Source organism: Lepidochelys kempii, chromosome 7 (assembly GCF_965140285.1).
Source record: "Lepidochelys kempii isolate rLepKem1 chromosome 7, rLepKem1.hap1, whole genome shotgun sequence".
Classification (NCBI taxonomy): domain Eukaryota; kingdom Metazoa; phylum Chordata; order Testudines; family Cheloniidae; genus Lepidochelys; species Lepidochelys kempii.
Genome location: NC_136386.1, coordinates 117073381 through 117088841, shown reverse-complemented (window position 1 = coordinate 117088841; position 15461 = coordinate 117073381). Strand labels below are relative to the sequence as shown.

At 43.4% G+C, this 15461-nt stretch overlaps 1 protein-coding gene and 1 long non-coding RNA gene across 4 annotated transcripts in view; one reads left to right on the top strand and one right to left on the bottom strand.

Annotated features, from left to right (window-relative positions):
* Positions 1-993: 993 nt before the first annotated feature.
* On the top strand, positions 994-7199 carry LOC140915044 (uncharacterized). Its single transcript, XR_012160074.1, has 3 exons — positions 994-3029; positions 4037-4115; positions 4955-7199. It is a non-coding gene; the product is annotated as an uncharacterized LOC140915044 (long non-coding RNA).
* The window catches only part of LOC144930753 (uncharacterized), a 59521-nt gene continuing 47100 nt past the window's right edge, over positions 3041-15461 (bottom strand). For all 3 annotated transcript variants that reach the window (XR_013636096.1, XR_013636098.1, XM_078853880.1), the window contains exon 3: positions 3041-3216. Coding sequence is in view for 1 of the 3 variants with exons in the window: in XM_078853880.1 (XP_078710006.1) it covers positions 3045-3216 (172 nt within the window). In the remaining 2 variants the exon portion in view is untranslated. The remainder of the gene's footprint in view (positions 3217-15461) is intronic.

The window sequence follows — 15461 nt, the reverse complement described above, 5'->3', positions numbered from 1 at the left end:
ACCAGGAAACTTGAATGAATAAAGCCTGTAGTAATTGATCTCTGAAGTGGCTTTGTTTGCCCTTTCACCTTGATAAGGTATGTAAATTTAAGCTTAATTCCATAATTCCTTAAATCATTTCCATTTAAAATGTCATGGGTCTTACTCAACTTGTCAGATGTGCAAGAGTTTAATGTGTTCTGTCTCATGATGATGATCAAAATATATTAACATATGTGCAATTAAGAATTTAAATAGAGTACTACATATCCAATGATTTGCAATACCAAAATTTTCCCACTGATTTCAGTGGCAATGAAATCAAGCCCAGACAGAGAAGTTATTTTAGATGAGTGTGCAGCAGTGCTGCGGCTGTAGCAGTAGATTAGAGCCTTTCGCCACTGGAGACTTTAAATCCTGGCTTAAATTGTAAGTGAAAGGTCTCATCTTTGTCTCCATATTTCATATCTACCACAGACTTTGGCAGAATTGACAGTCTCTGCCTAAGGGTTGTGCAGAGAAGTCTGCCCTGTGCCAGGCTCCCTAGAAAACTCTTCTAGGCCCCTCAATTTCCTGAGCACTACAAACCAGGTGTGACTGATGTTAGTCATACCACTTAATGTACTACTGGAAAGCGCTCAGACACTATCATAAGAGTTAGTATAAGAATGTATGTAGATTATTACACAAACACACACAAACAGTTATAAGAACACTAATAAGATTGTAAAATCAAGCATTCAAAAGTTAGGAATGCTTTTGCAAGCAAGCTTCATTCTCTCTCTCTCTCTCTCTCTCACACACACACCCTTGTTCATGCACATTATGACAGTCTTTAATTACATGATCACATTAACTTTTTTCACAGGACACCTGCTTCATTCAGTACACAGGAGGGACCTGCTCTGGGATGAATTAGGGTTATGTGGTGAAAAAGACTGTTTTCTGACCCCTGCCTTGTTTGCTGCAGAAGCTGGAAGGTGTGTAGTGACTGAGGCAGGGGACTGCAGGAAGAGAGAAGATGATCTCATAGTTAAGGTAGTTGAATAGGGCTGCCTTGGGAAATTGTGTTCTGTCCCTGCCTTTGCCAGCATTCAGACACTGGACACTTGATGCTGGGCAAGTCACTGGATTCCCGACTCAATATGCAGGGGTCACGGTTGCTGTGTGCACTCTACGCTTCTGCTGCAACTGAAGTCAATGGGAGCTGTGCTTTGAATAGACTAAGTGCTATGTAATGCTAAGTACTCTGAAAAATCCGGTCCATAGTGTTGCAAATTGGGCACCCAAAATTAGTGGAAACTTTTGACTTTACTCTCGCTGTGTCTCTTCCCTTCTGTAAAAAGGGGTAACAAGGTCCCCTCATCTCCCAGGGATGTTGGAAAGATAAGTTCATATTTGTGAAGCACTCATACACTGGAAACGGTGAGCATGACAGAAAAGCCCCTAAGGAAACTTAATATAATTCTGTTTTCAGAGCAGGGTTTGAAAAGTGTGTTGTAAACAAGGTCTGGGGCAACCCATTGAACAAAGAGGATAAAAAAATAATGAATAGTTGCTCATTAAATCAGCACTGTCCATCCTTTGCACTGAATGAGGCATGGATCCTGTGGAAAAAATAGCATGTAATCATGTAATTAAAGACTATCATGATGTATAGGCAACCTTAATAGGCAGTGTCTGTAATTATCCTGTCTAACTTAAATATGGTGGTTGTTCTTATCCATAGGATGTCTAATCCTTCTAAAAAATCCTTCTCTACTCTTGACCTCAATAATATCTTGACAGTGAATTCCACAGGTCAATTATGTTGTGTAAAATGTTTTCTTTTCAGTTTTAAATGTGTTGCCTATAGTTTGACTGTCCCTTTGTTCTTATGTTATGAAAAAAGATGAATGAGAATGTCCAATTTACTTTTTTGTAACTATAATTATTTCATATCTTTCTATCATTTCCTTCCTTATTAGTCTCCTCTCTAAACTAAACACTCGTGATCCAAGTCTCTTCATATGGAAAGATTGTCCTTTTTTAAACAAAATTCAGGCCTGTGCATCTTTGGAACTTCTATCAAGAGCCCAAACTATAGCACAGTGTTCTGTAGCTGAACATGCAAATGGCCATTAGGTGGCATCTGTCGACTTTCACTTCTGATACATTTGTTCTACATTATTTGAAAGCCATTAGCAAACAGCCTTCAAAGAAAGAATTTTGGTGGAGATTTTGTGGGCATGATTCCAGCTGCATGGCAGAGAGATGAAAGCAGACATCTGGCTACAGAACTGATTTCATTATCAGTTCAGTTAAAAACCCTGAAATGGAATGTGGACTCTGGGAAGTGAGCTCCATCCATTTTATTCAAAGTTTTTGAGACTATTTCCTAACTTTTCCAACCAGCAACAGGTGCAAAAATATAGGTCTGAATATTATTAAAACTGTACCCTCTGGAACAGAGGATTATACAAGTCTCATATTCAACTTCCTGCCTTCCAAGAACTTTCCTCCATCAAAAAAACCAAAACATGTCAATATCACCAAAACCAAACCAATACGTGAAATGCTTTTGTTTTACAATGACTTGTGAGTTTTTTATGATTCTGATGATCCTGTTGGATTGCAGTCCAGTGGGTCAGAGTGTCTTGGCTCACTGGTTCAGCTTCCATGGAAAATCATGAGCGCCAAACCCTAATATGTGCACTGCAGTGCACTACCAGTGCTGTCACAGACTCTCTCCTTCAGATGTGATGTTAAACCAGCCCGGCAAAATGACCACGAGGTGTGAGCATAGGCACAAAATGTCTTCACATGCTATTACTAAGATTTTTAGCATGACAAGAGCGCTATTGGGTGTGTGTTGGAAGGTGCATGGTGCCTGGAAAGTACCAAGCATGTTGCGGGCATTGTCTCAAGCAAATAATAAATATGATTCCCTTGTTTGTGTCACTAGCTGGTGAAAGTCCTTTTGGGAGGAAGATGATGGACAAGGCAATGGCTGCTCCAGATACCCTCAAGGGAAATTGTACATTTTGACAATCTGCCAATAACCTTTCAAAGTAAGTCAAAGTGGATCAGTCAGAGACTGTTTTTATTCGGGATTCAATTATAAATAAAATCAGGTTGGAGGAGAACAATGGCTGGAAGTGTCCGAACAGATGTTTAGCAGAACTTTCTTCTTGGCCAGTCTTGCTCTGAATTTTCTTGTTGTTCTTGTCCCCAGTAGGCTTCAGACCTGTATCAAAACTGGAGAAGGAAAATCAAAACCATGAGAGAGAGAGAGAGACTTTTTTTTTTCTCTTTTGGATTTTATGCTTCTACATGAACTACATTGCTTTCCATAGTACGAAAGTGCTTTTTTTAATCTGATCACATGATGCCCAAATCTATTGGTGCACACAAGCTTTTGCTTATAGTTTTTTCCTTTCAAGCGACTGTACATTTCCTTGGCACAATCCTAGGTTTTATTTAATATAGGCTTTGATAGTACAACATGTTAAGTAAATGAGGTCACTGTAACAGCTTGCAGAGCTATATGACTCAGGAGTGAGTGTACAGTTGCTGAAATCAGCAGAGGCAGGCACCATAGAGATAAGGTGCTGTTTACCCTGGTGCTCAACTGTCAGTCGTAATCACAAGTAGTCTGTCCCAACAAGATAACACCATGGAAAAATGCATCCATTCTTCCTCACTGCTCCAAATATAGATTTTTCTTCCCCTACCTGCCAGATACCGCCTGATCTGTTGTCAAAACCAACAGTTTCTCCAAACGTTATTTGCTCATGAAGTGAAAGCAAAGGTCAGAGACGACTGACTATATCAGAGACCAATAAACGTCTCTGAGCAAAGCTTTCTGAGTCCTTGTCCTTGTCAAACAATACTCAGGGAGAGAGACTTCCACATGCCAATGGGCAAAAATAACAACAGAGTGGATGGGTTGCTTTTAAGAAAGCTGACTAAATATTTACTGTACCAAAAACAAAAATGTATTTAAACCCATGTTAACACCCACACCACTGAGGCTCTCTGCTCTTCCCTTCCAAACCACTTGGTTTCTGTTTGTTAGGGGATGAGATGGACCAAAGGATTGATAACACAGTATGGAGTCTTTCGTTTCCCCGTTTCCAGTTTCGAATCCAGCTCAGGTTAGTAGTGATTGAAGTCTGTGACCGTGAACTATGTTAAATGAGCTGATGGCTTCAGTTCCTAGTGGTTTCAGAGTAACAGCCGTGTTAGTCTGTATTCGCAAAAAGAAAAGGAGTACTTGTGGCACCTTAGAGACTAACCAATTTATTAGAGCATAAGCTTTCGTGAGCTACAGCTCACTTCCTCAGATGCATATCATGGAAACTGCAGCAGGCTTTATATATACACAGAGAATATGAAACAATACCTCCTCCCACCCCACTGTCCTGCTGGTAATAGCTTATCTAAAGTGATCATCAGGTGGGCCATTTCCAGCACAAATCCAGGTTTTCTCACCCTCCACCCCCCCACACAAATTCACTCTCCTGCTGGTGATAGCCCATCCAAAGTGACAACTCTTTACACAATGTGCATGACAATCAAGTTGGGCTATTTCCTGCACAAATCCAGGTTTTCTCACATCCCCCCCCATACACACACAAACTCACTCTCCTGCTGGTAATAGCTCATCCAAACTGACCACTCTTCAAGTTTAAATCCAAGTTAAACCAGAACATCGGGGGGGGGGTAGGAAAAAACAAGAGGAAACAGGCTACCTTGCATAATGACTTAGCCACTCCCAGTCTCTATTTAAGCCTAAATTAATAGTATCCAATTTGCAAATGAATTCCAATTCAGCAGTTTCTCGCTGGAGTCTGGATTTGAAGTTTTTTTGTTTTAAGATAGCGACCTTCATGTCTGTGATTGCGTGACCAGAGAGATTGAAGTGTTCTCCGACTGGTTTATGAATGTTATAATTCTTGACATCTGATTTGTGTCCATTTATTCTTTTACGTAGAGACTGTCCAGTTTGACCAATGTATATGGCAGAGGGGCATTCCTAGTGGATAATCTACCCACATCAAAAAACCAGCTCCTTTGTCTTTGATGGATAGTTGGTTGCCAGTTTCAGCAGAAATGCCAAGGAATGAATGGACCAAGGTTTTCCAGGTCAGGAATGTGCATACATTAGCAATGGGGAAGCTGCCCACTCCATAGATGTACTGTGGATAAATTAAAGTCCCAAAGCTCTAGTGGTGTTGACTTGGCAGCTTCTCAAATGGGGGAAAAAAATAAAACTTCTTAAACTTTTGGTGAGAGAGCTCATACTTTCTGATGTGGCTGTTCCTCAAAGCTTTACCTTAATGCTCCAGCCCCAAGAACAAGGGCATTACACAGTCCCCATTTTAGCCAGTGGTTCCTCTCAGTAGAAAGGTGAAATCATTCCTGGGGGAGGTAGCTTATATGAGATTTTGAGCCCATAGATTTCCTCCCTTCAGCCTGCCACAGCTCAGTCATTTCATCCAGTGAGCCATCAGTTGCCCAGTACTGAATCTGCACAGCTGGACACAATACCTGCTGTCAGTGGTAGTGGAAGCATCAGCTGGAGAAGAGCCAATGCCCATTCATGCATCTAATTCATGGTTGCATGCAGACACCATAGTCATTGGCTAATCTGCCCAATTGCTGCTTGAGGAAGAGAACTCGTGAGTTTCAGCTTGATGGAGTAAACACGCCTTTGTGCCTCTGTGGCAGAGTGCACCCCTGTATTCACACCCTACCCACTATTGTATTAATCTTTGTACAAAATATGCCTTGTCAGGTATAATTGGAAAACTCATAACTTGCTAGTCAATAATATCATGGTGAAATGTATGCAGCAACACGATAGGTAAAGTGATGAATATAAGCTGAAATCGTGACTGAGGTGTGTTTACCGGACAAGTTTGGGGAATGAGTAAATCGGTTGCTCAAAACAAAAAGTTGGTGCCCCAGCCAGGTGTTGCCAAAGCTGATGGGCCTTCAACTTTCACGTAGCCATGATTTGGCAAGGAAGCGGGACAGAAACAAACAGGTCTGCATCTTAGCAAACGACAGCATAAACCTCTCCCCCACCAGATTCCTTTTGTCCTTGCTCAGCTGGAAATAACTTTATCTAGGGGTTACTCTCAGGAAAATGCATTTCAAAGGGTGACTGAACTATAAAAGTGAGGGGCAAAAACATGCCAAGTTATCTTCCCCTACCCTTCTCTCTCTCTTTCTTTTCACCTAAGAAGAAAAAAGAAACAGCAGCTGGACTTTGGAAGCAGATCCTGGCCTCAGAGTTTGGTCAGCAGCATGAAAACATGTGGTAAGGGATTTCACCTTGAACCAAGTCTAGGTTAAGTTTAGGAAACGTTTTATCTTTATTTATAGATAATGGCACAGAGAGTACACTTATAAAGTTTGTGGACGATACCAAGCTCAGAGGGGCTGCAAGTGCTTTGGAGGATAGGAGTAAAATTGAAATCAATCTGGACAAACTGGAGAAATGGTCTGAAGTAAATAGGATGAAATTCAATAAGTACAAATCTGAAGTACTCCACTTGGGAAAGAACAATCAGTTGCACAAAAACAAAGAAATGACTGCCTAGGAAGGAGTACTGCAGAAAGGGATCTGAGGGTTATAGTGGATCACAAGCTAAATATGAGTCAGCAGTGTCACAATGTTGCAAAAAAAAGTGAACATCCTTCTGGGCTGTATTAGCAGGAGAGTTGTAAGCAAGACACAAGAAGTAATTCTTCCGCTCTACCCCACACTGATTAGGCCTCAACTAGAGTATTGTGTCCAGTTTTGGGAGTCACAGTTCAGGAAAGATGTGGATACATTGGAGAAAGTCCAGAGAAGAGCAACAAAAATGATTAAAGTGCTAGAAAACATGACCTATGAGGGAAGATTGAAAAAAACTAGTTTGTTTAGTCTGGAGAAAAGAAGACTGAGGGGGGACTGAGGTTACAAGGAGGAGGGAGAAAAATTGTTCTCCTAAACATCTGAGGATCGGACAAGAAGCAATGCAGCAAGGGTGGTTTAGGTTGGACATTAGGAAAAACTTCCTGTCGGGGTAGTTAAGCACTGGAATAAATTGCCTAGGGAGGCTGTGAAATCTCCATCATTGGGGACGTTTAGGAGAAGGTTAGACAAATGTGGTCAAGGGTGGTATAGATAGTACTTAGTCCTGCTGTGAGTGCAGGGGATTGGACTAGATCAGTGGTTTTCAAACTTTTTCTGGTGACCCAGTTGAAGAAAATTGTTGATGCCTGTGACCCAACGGAGCTGGGGATGAGGGGTTTAGGGTGTGGTAGGGGCTCAGGCAGAGGGTTGGGGTTCTGGAGGGGTTCAGGGCTCTGGACTGGGGGTGCAGGCTCTGGGGTGGGACCAAGGATGAGGGGTTTGGGGTGCAGGAACGGGCTCTGGATTTGGGAGGGGGGATCAGGGCTGGGGTAGAGATTTGGGGCACAGGCTTACCTCGGGCGACTCATGATCAGCGGCGCAGCGGGGGTGCAGAGGCAGGCTTCCTGCCTGTCCTAGGACCGCGCTTTGCCCCAGTAGTGGCTCTTGCCTGCAAGTACTGCACCCCCCCGCCCCGTGCGGAGCCGGAGCTTGGGGCAGGGGCAGCACATGGAGCCCTGTGGCCCCCCTCACCTAGGATCCAGACCTGCTGCTGGATGCTTCCAGGGCGCAGTGCAGTGTCGGAACTGGTAGGGACTAACCTGCCTTAGCTGGGCAGCCCTGCCGACGGGACTTCTAATGGCCTGGTCGGCAGTGCTGACCAGAGTTGCTGCAACCCACTCCCTTCCATTCCCACGGTTTGAAAACCATTGGACTAGAAGACCTCTTGAGGTCCCTTCTGATCCTAGGATTCTATGATTTCTCTGGTAACTATTTCTGACTTGAATGCCTCATTACTGGTACTCAAAATCTCTCTCTTGAGCTTAATAAACTTGTTTTATTCTTTAATTAAAACTGAGTGTTGTGGATTGGTTGGGTAACTCCATTTAGGGTAGCAGACTGTTGTATGTTGATCCCCTTAAAGGGTCAATGGACCTAATAAATCTGGACTGTCCAGGAGAAAGATGAACAATGCAGAACACATGTTTCTGGGGGGAAATCTGGGACTGGAAATGTGTTGGGGTCACCCTGCAAGTAGTAACCAAGGCTGCCAGAAGCCAGAGTGTGGCTGGTGTTTGCTGACAGGCTGCTGGGGTCAGAGCTGCTGGACCAGGGCTGTGGCTGTACACAGACACTCAGGGTAGAACCTGAACGCTGTTTGGTTACTTGTGAGGAGGCAGGGTTGGGAGCTACCACAGCAAAGCATTGGGAGGCACCCCAGGCTGCAGGGCAAGTGGTGACAGCCCCTCACTAGGCTGGATGCACCCTGGAATATCATAACCTCGACCATTTGAGCTAATGTTGAATCTTTTTTCTTTTCTTTTCTTTTTTTTTTTTTTTCCGAGGATTGTCACAAGAGGAGGGGATAAGCACTTTCAGATCCCATACAGGTGAAGCTGTCTGGATACACCCCCCCTATATCTCACCCCCACCCTCCCATCTCATTACACCAGGGCAGGCAGACTGCACAGGCCTGCCTACACTCTAGGAAAATGTGTTGTCAGCTCTGATGACATCACTGTAATTCAGTGATATTGTGTGTCAGATATTCCTTCTCTGTGCAAACCATGCACACGCAGTGTCTGCCAAGGCACTTCAGGACGCTGGCTTTGCAAAAGCTGCTGCCTCGGGACTGCTTTTTATTTATTTATTTTTGCTTCTCCTCAGACTGAAAAGGTTAAGAGAAAAATACATTTTTCTTTTTTAATTGTGTGAGAACTATGTGTAACAATACAAAAAAAAAAGAGAGAGAGAGAAAGAAATTAGGGGCTGAATTAGCTGCTGGCATGCAAACAAAAGCTTTTCACTCCAGTTGCTTCTAGGCCCGACAGTTTTCACAGTTAACATGCGAGAGTCTCTTCAAACAGACTCTACATTTTTTTCATCATTAAAATGCTGCCAGAGTTTCTGAACAGGTTTTTGTGATTCTAATGCTGGGTGCAGTCAATGGCTGAACAGTTAAGGCTGGATTCTGACCCTCATTTACACCAGTGTGCTGTAAATCTAGAGTAACCCCATTAAAGCCAGTGGAGTTGCTCTGTCTATACACCAATGGAACTGAGAGCAGCATTTAGCTCCAGGTTCACTGGCTGTTTCTTGATTAGTTCTTTCACTTTGGACTCATGTTTGAAGCCTCAGAGTCTGACCTACATCTCAAACTCCCGCTGTACCAACATTGTGGCATGAAAATGCCCTTGGACTCTGCTGAGCTAGTGTTTTGCTAAACTCCAGCAGGAGTTTTTGTTTGAAAGTCTTAAGGGCCTTAATAAGTGGATTTGTTGGCCTAAACTGTGTGCGTGTGAGGCATGTGATATTCTGCTCTTGAACTATTGGTGTGCATTGGCACACAGCTGGCACTGATTGGGTGTGAGGAGAGATTCACCCCCACTCTCTTCATTGTTTCATTGTCTTCCTAGTTTTTAAGTGCATGTTATTTGTCAAAGGGATCTAGGTAGCAAAGGGATGCAAGGGAGATGGGTCAACTGATTTGAAATTCCCAGGTCTGCCATAGGCTACCAGTGTAACTTAATCTCTGTGCCTGATCTGTAAAATGGGGATAATAATTAATATTTGTGTTACACTTACATCTAGAGGCCCTACCAAGATTCCCCTATTTTTCTAGGAGCTGTACGAATGCACTGTAAGAGACCATCTCTGCCACAAAGAGTTTACAATCTAAATAGACAGGCTAGTGGGTGGGATGGGAAATGAAGTAACTTGCTCCAGGTCATGCAGCTACTCAGTAGCCAAGTCAGGAACAGAACCAAGTCTCCTGGGCCCAGCCCAGTGCCCCAGCCATTGGTGAATAATGCTTCCTTTCCCTCACCCTTTCTCTGCCTTGTCGATGTAGAATGTTCGCTATTCAGCGCAGGGGCTGCCTCTTACTACATGTCTATAAACCACCTATCCTGATCTTCATGGAGGCCTCTAGGTCAGGAGTGGGCAAACTTTTTGGCCTGAGGGTCACATCTGGGTATGGAAATTGTATGGTGGGCCATGAATGCTCACGAAATTGGGGTTGGGGTGTAGGAGGGGGTGAGGGCTCTGGCTGGGGGTGTAGCGTCTGGGATGGGGCCAGAAATGAGGAGTTCAGTGTACTGGATGAGGTGAGGGCTCTGGCTGGGGGTACGGGCTTGGGTGGGGCTGGAAATGAGGAGTTATGGTTGCGGGAGGGGACTCTGGGCTGGGGCAGGGGGTTGGGGTGTGTGGGCTCTGGCTGGGGGGTGCGGGCTCTGGGGTGGGGCTCTGTTCCCCCTCCAACTCCTACATTTAGGGGCAGCCAGGGGGCTCTGTGCACTGCCCCCACCCCAAGTGCCACCCCAGTAGTTCCCGGCCAATGGGAGCTGCGGGGGCAGCGCACAGTGTCACCTGGCCGCGCCTCCACGTAGGAGCTGGTTGGGGGACATGCGGCTGCTTCCGGGAGCTGCTTGAGGTAAGTGCTGCCCAGAGCATGCACTCCTGAGCCTCCCCACAAACCCCTGCCCCAGCCCTGATTCCCCTCCCACCCTCCGAACCCCTTGATCCCAGCCCAGAGCATCCTCTTACACCCCAAACCCCTCTTCAGTAACTCAGATCCCACCCCATCTAACATCCCATCACTTGTTGTCTAGCTGTCTACATTAACCTTGCAGCAAAGTGCAGCCAGTACGTTCAAACAAAGACTGTGCATATGAAGGGAAGAGGAGTGGGAGGAGAATGCTACTTTGTGGCAGCCAGATGCAGGTGAAGGCACATGTACCTGGTGGTCATTAGCAACAATGAGCAAAAACTCCTTTTTAAAACTCTTTCTGGCCCAAAAGAAAATCCTGCAGGTTGGATGCCGGGTCTGTCTGATGCTTTGGCTCGGATGGTATCTCCTCTCTGCTCTTCTCATGAGCGCTACTGGACTTTTTTTTTCAGGCCTACATTTATAGTGCTCCTTATTTCTCACTGCTGTCCCCCTGAGAAAGGCCTAAAGCACTGACGACAGTGCCACGGCTAGCTCTTGAACGTCATGCATGTTAATGTTTAGCACGGTGGGGTGCAAAAGAGAGCCAGGGGGGCTTTTAATTCCCATGCCAACTGCCACTGCCATGGCTGCTGAATCTGTTACTATTATAGGGGAGATTTCCAAAAGTTCTAAGGGATTTAGGACCATAAACCCCATTGACAATGAATAGGACTTGTCCTCCTAATTTCCTTAAGTATTTTTTTAAATCCCACCCCTAAATTATAATAATAATAATTAATAATAAATACCAAGTTTCTTGTATAGTTCTTTAGACAGGGCTGGGACAACAGCTGAGGTCACTCTAATGTGGGGGCCATTGTGACCGGGGAGGTCACTCAACCAATCACCGCCCTTCCTCTCCAGCCAAGTTGCATGTTACTTGTTCTACTGGCTGAAGTGAGTAAGTATCAAGAGGGTGACAGTGCTGTATGTGTGTCAAGAGTTTTCACTGGCAGATGACCTGGCCTCTAACTGTCCCTGCTCTTAAACGTTCCACAGCCCCATGCTACCATTTCAGCTGTTCCTTGTGACAAAGCTCAGAAGGGAGTTCCATTCCAAAAGGCCAGATCAGGTTCATTGGAGCAGGACTCCAACTGAGCAAGGTGAATACCTCCCTCAGGAGCAAGGGGAGAGCATCAGTTGGGGGATGAGAGGACCCACCCCTGCAGGTATCTCCCCTTTGTTCCCCTGCTTCCATTTAATAATGTATTCAAAATTAATTAAAATGTCAATGAGGGGGAAAAAATTAAGTCACCTAAGACAACCTTAACTCTGCCCTGTAGAGAGACTATGCAATAGCCATGTTATTATGATCAAGCATTTTATTGTCTGCAAGCCCATATTAGATGAAACCGACTTTTGAAGATAGATCAGAGTTGGGTTTTTTCTTATTTTTCTCCTGGTGTCACTGCAGGGTAGATTTAAAGGTGTTTGGGTGCCTTACATGAGTATTTCCTCCACCTGTAAAATCAGGCATCCTTAGTACCATGAACCCAACCATATGGACCTGAGAGGGAGAGAAATTACAGCTAATACATTTTAGAAAACTCTAGAACCAGCTTTTCTGTCAACCACATTATTGGGATTTTAATGTTCAGTATCTCATGATCTGCCAGGGCTAGGAATACAGACAGATTTCTACTTCCTTGTCCGTTATACCTGTTTGTTCCCCAAATGGATCATGGAGTTTTTAGCATGGCACTTAATCCTCAAGGACTGTTGCCCACCCAGTACCACCAGGTAGTGTAATTTGGATGGAAATAAAGATACGCATTTGTGGCAGGTTGACTTTTTTTCAGTAGTGGTAGCTGTTTGGATTGTCAGAAGCAATCCATGCAGGGACAGGATCATGCACAGAGTACAAGTGATACCCCAGGAAAATAATAAATGTCCCTTATCACATGGCTCTGCACTTTCTCATGTGAGAATCACTTTCACATAACATGGTGTGTGTGTGTGTATATATACACACACACACACACACGTACATATTGGCAGTGTGTGCGATTTATAGCCTTTTGCCCAAGGACCTCAATACTTTTGTAAAAGTTGGTACATGTATTATCTCCATTTTATGGATGCGGGGAACTGGGAGATGGAGAAATGAAGTGACTTGCCCAAATTCAAGCAGCAAGACAGGGAAGTTAGGAATAAAAACCCCAGAAACTTTAAATCCCAATTCCAAGCTCTAACCCCTGTAAATTACGCTGCTTTTCTGTTGTACAATAAAATATTTTGTAAGTTAAATCTTAACTACTCTTCGGTATGTGGGTATACAACAATTTCTCACATAGACAATTATGTCTTACACATTTAGTTGTAAGCCACTGACACTGAGAGTCTTCTTACCCATGACTGCTTTTTATTTTTCAGCTGTAAAATAAAATTAGAGTCGAGGCACAAATAATTTTTTTTTTGTTCAAGCAGAGTAGGGCAATATTGTGCAAATACTTACAGATGAAATTCATTGATAAATAGATTCATAGATTCCAAGGCCAGACGGGACCATTGTGATCATCTAGTCTGACCTCCTGCATAACACAGGCCATAGAACTCCCCACAAATAATTCCTAGAGCACATATTTTGAAAAACATCCAGTCTTGATTTAAAAATTGACAGTGATGAAGAATCCACCACAACCCTTGGTAAATTGTTCCAATAGTTAATTACTCTCGCTGCTAAAAATGTAGGTCTTATTTCCAGCCTGATTTTGAATCTTCAGCAGAACTATGAATCACTATCTGAAATTATAAAGTTACTGAATATGTAAGAGTAATAACCATTCATTTCTATCCTTCTACTCTTCTCTCTTCTGGTATATTCTCAAAATAATTTCATTCTCCTTCATCTAGACTAGTTGATCCTTCCTGGATTTGATGAATCTGGTTACATCCTGACTTTACCTGAAAGGAGCAACTTGAGAGACTTTGTTCTTCCTGCGTTGGGGTAATTTGAGAAGCTAACCTATGTTTACTCAAGTGGCTTCTGATAGTCAGGTGCTACTTGGGGCTTACTTAAGCTGTACTGAATGTGCATTAATTCCTAGGCTGGCTGACTGTCCAGTATGAGGATGGAAACCATGAAGAACTTTGCATGCTGAAAGAAAAGGAGTACTTTTGGCACCTTAGAGACTAACCAATTTATTTGAGCATAAGCTTTCATGAGCTACAGCTCACTTCATCGGATGCATGCCGACTATTTCTGTGCCATCAGGACAACACAGCACCATGCACATCATTTAGTATTGAAAGAGCAGCTATATGTTTGTGTTCATTGAATCTTCATTGAAAATTTCAACAAGTACCACAATGCAGTTTCTTTTTTAAAAAACAGAGAAAAGAAACAGGGTGTGGGAAGGAGGGAAATGTACTTGTCAATTGTCCTACATCAGCCTTTTTTGGATTTAAATGCAATTCACAGCTAGTAACGAAGTCTGACTGTTTTTGTCTTTTCCTTTCAGTCTTTTTTCCCACAATATAACTTAAACTGGAGAGACAGTGGCTCTTAAATTCTGCCAAAATCCTAGTTATTGTCTCAGAATGGTGAAGTGGAAATGTTAATTTGATTATTTATATTATAAATCGTGTGTAAATTAATACTGTATTATATATAATTTAAAAACCATTTCCCATTCCATAATGATTACATTACATACAATATATTATATGCCCCACACACATGCCCCCCCACACACACACACGTATATGGATGGGGCAGAGGGATTGTGCACGTGTTTGTGTGTATATAGTCATAACTTCTTGCTAAATGGGAAATTGGATGTTAGCAAGAGACAGCATGCAAAGCAGGCTAATAAAAGATATAAAATTTGGCCCGAGAAACCAGTCTGTTTTACAAAGGGGATCAGCACCTTTAATCTGCATGACAATAATCTTGTCTGAGCTCTCCCTTGACCCTGCTGAGTTTGTGTGAGTATCACAAGCACTTGCAGACACAGTGCAGTGCATTTCAGCTGTGGATCCCAATACATCTGCAGCCCCCTACCATCTGCACTCATTGTCTGCTCTGCGACCTCACCGAGCATGCATGGCTAAGCTAACGAGTTCTCACTTTGTGCTAAATCACATGTGTTGGCTTTAAAGGAGACGACAGTACAAATGGCCCTTTCGAATGAGCACCTTTTTAAAATGAAATTTTCTTTACAGCTGGTGAATCGAGCTGGCAGCCCAACAGAAATATATCACTTTTAGATGGAACCTGTTTAGGAATGGGCAAGAAACAGTAAGATAAATCACAATCGAGGATCAGAATTTTTTTTGTTTTGCCAGTGACAAGGAGATGCTGTTTTGGGGTTAATGGGTGGGGAATTAGTTTTGAAAATTGTTCTATTTCTGTTTGGGAAATGTCTAGCGAGACAAAGTGGGAGAGGTAATATCTTTTATTGGACCAGCTTCTCTTGGAGAAAGACAAGCTTTTGAGCGTACACAGAACTCTTCTTCAGGTCAGAATAAGTGCCAAAGCTTGTGCCTCTCACCAACAGAAGAAGTTGGTCCAATAAAAGATATTACCTCACCCACCTGGTCTCTAATATCCAGGGACTGACCCGGCTACAACAGCACTGCGTACAACATGGAAAAGGTCGGTCACTTATGTACTGTTTTGGGCCGTCTTTCTGTTATGGTAAATCCTCTTGGTCAATTCACTCTCTGCTCAAAGCTGAGTCTTAGAACAGGCTTGTATAATCTTCATAGCTAACCATATTAATGGCACTTTTTCTAACATTGTCTGAAGTCCATCCTGAATGTCAGTGTCCTAAAACAACTAGGATTCATCTTCATAGATTGTAAAGAGCTCTCAGGGTAGCTCTGTGGGAGAGGGACCATCTTTTTGTTGTTTGTACAGTGTACTGGTCCGCGGCTGAGGCCCCT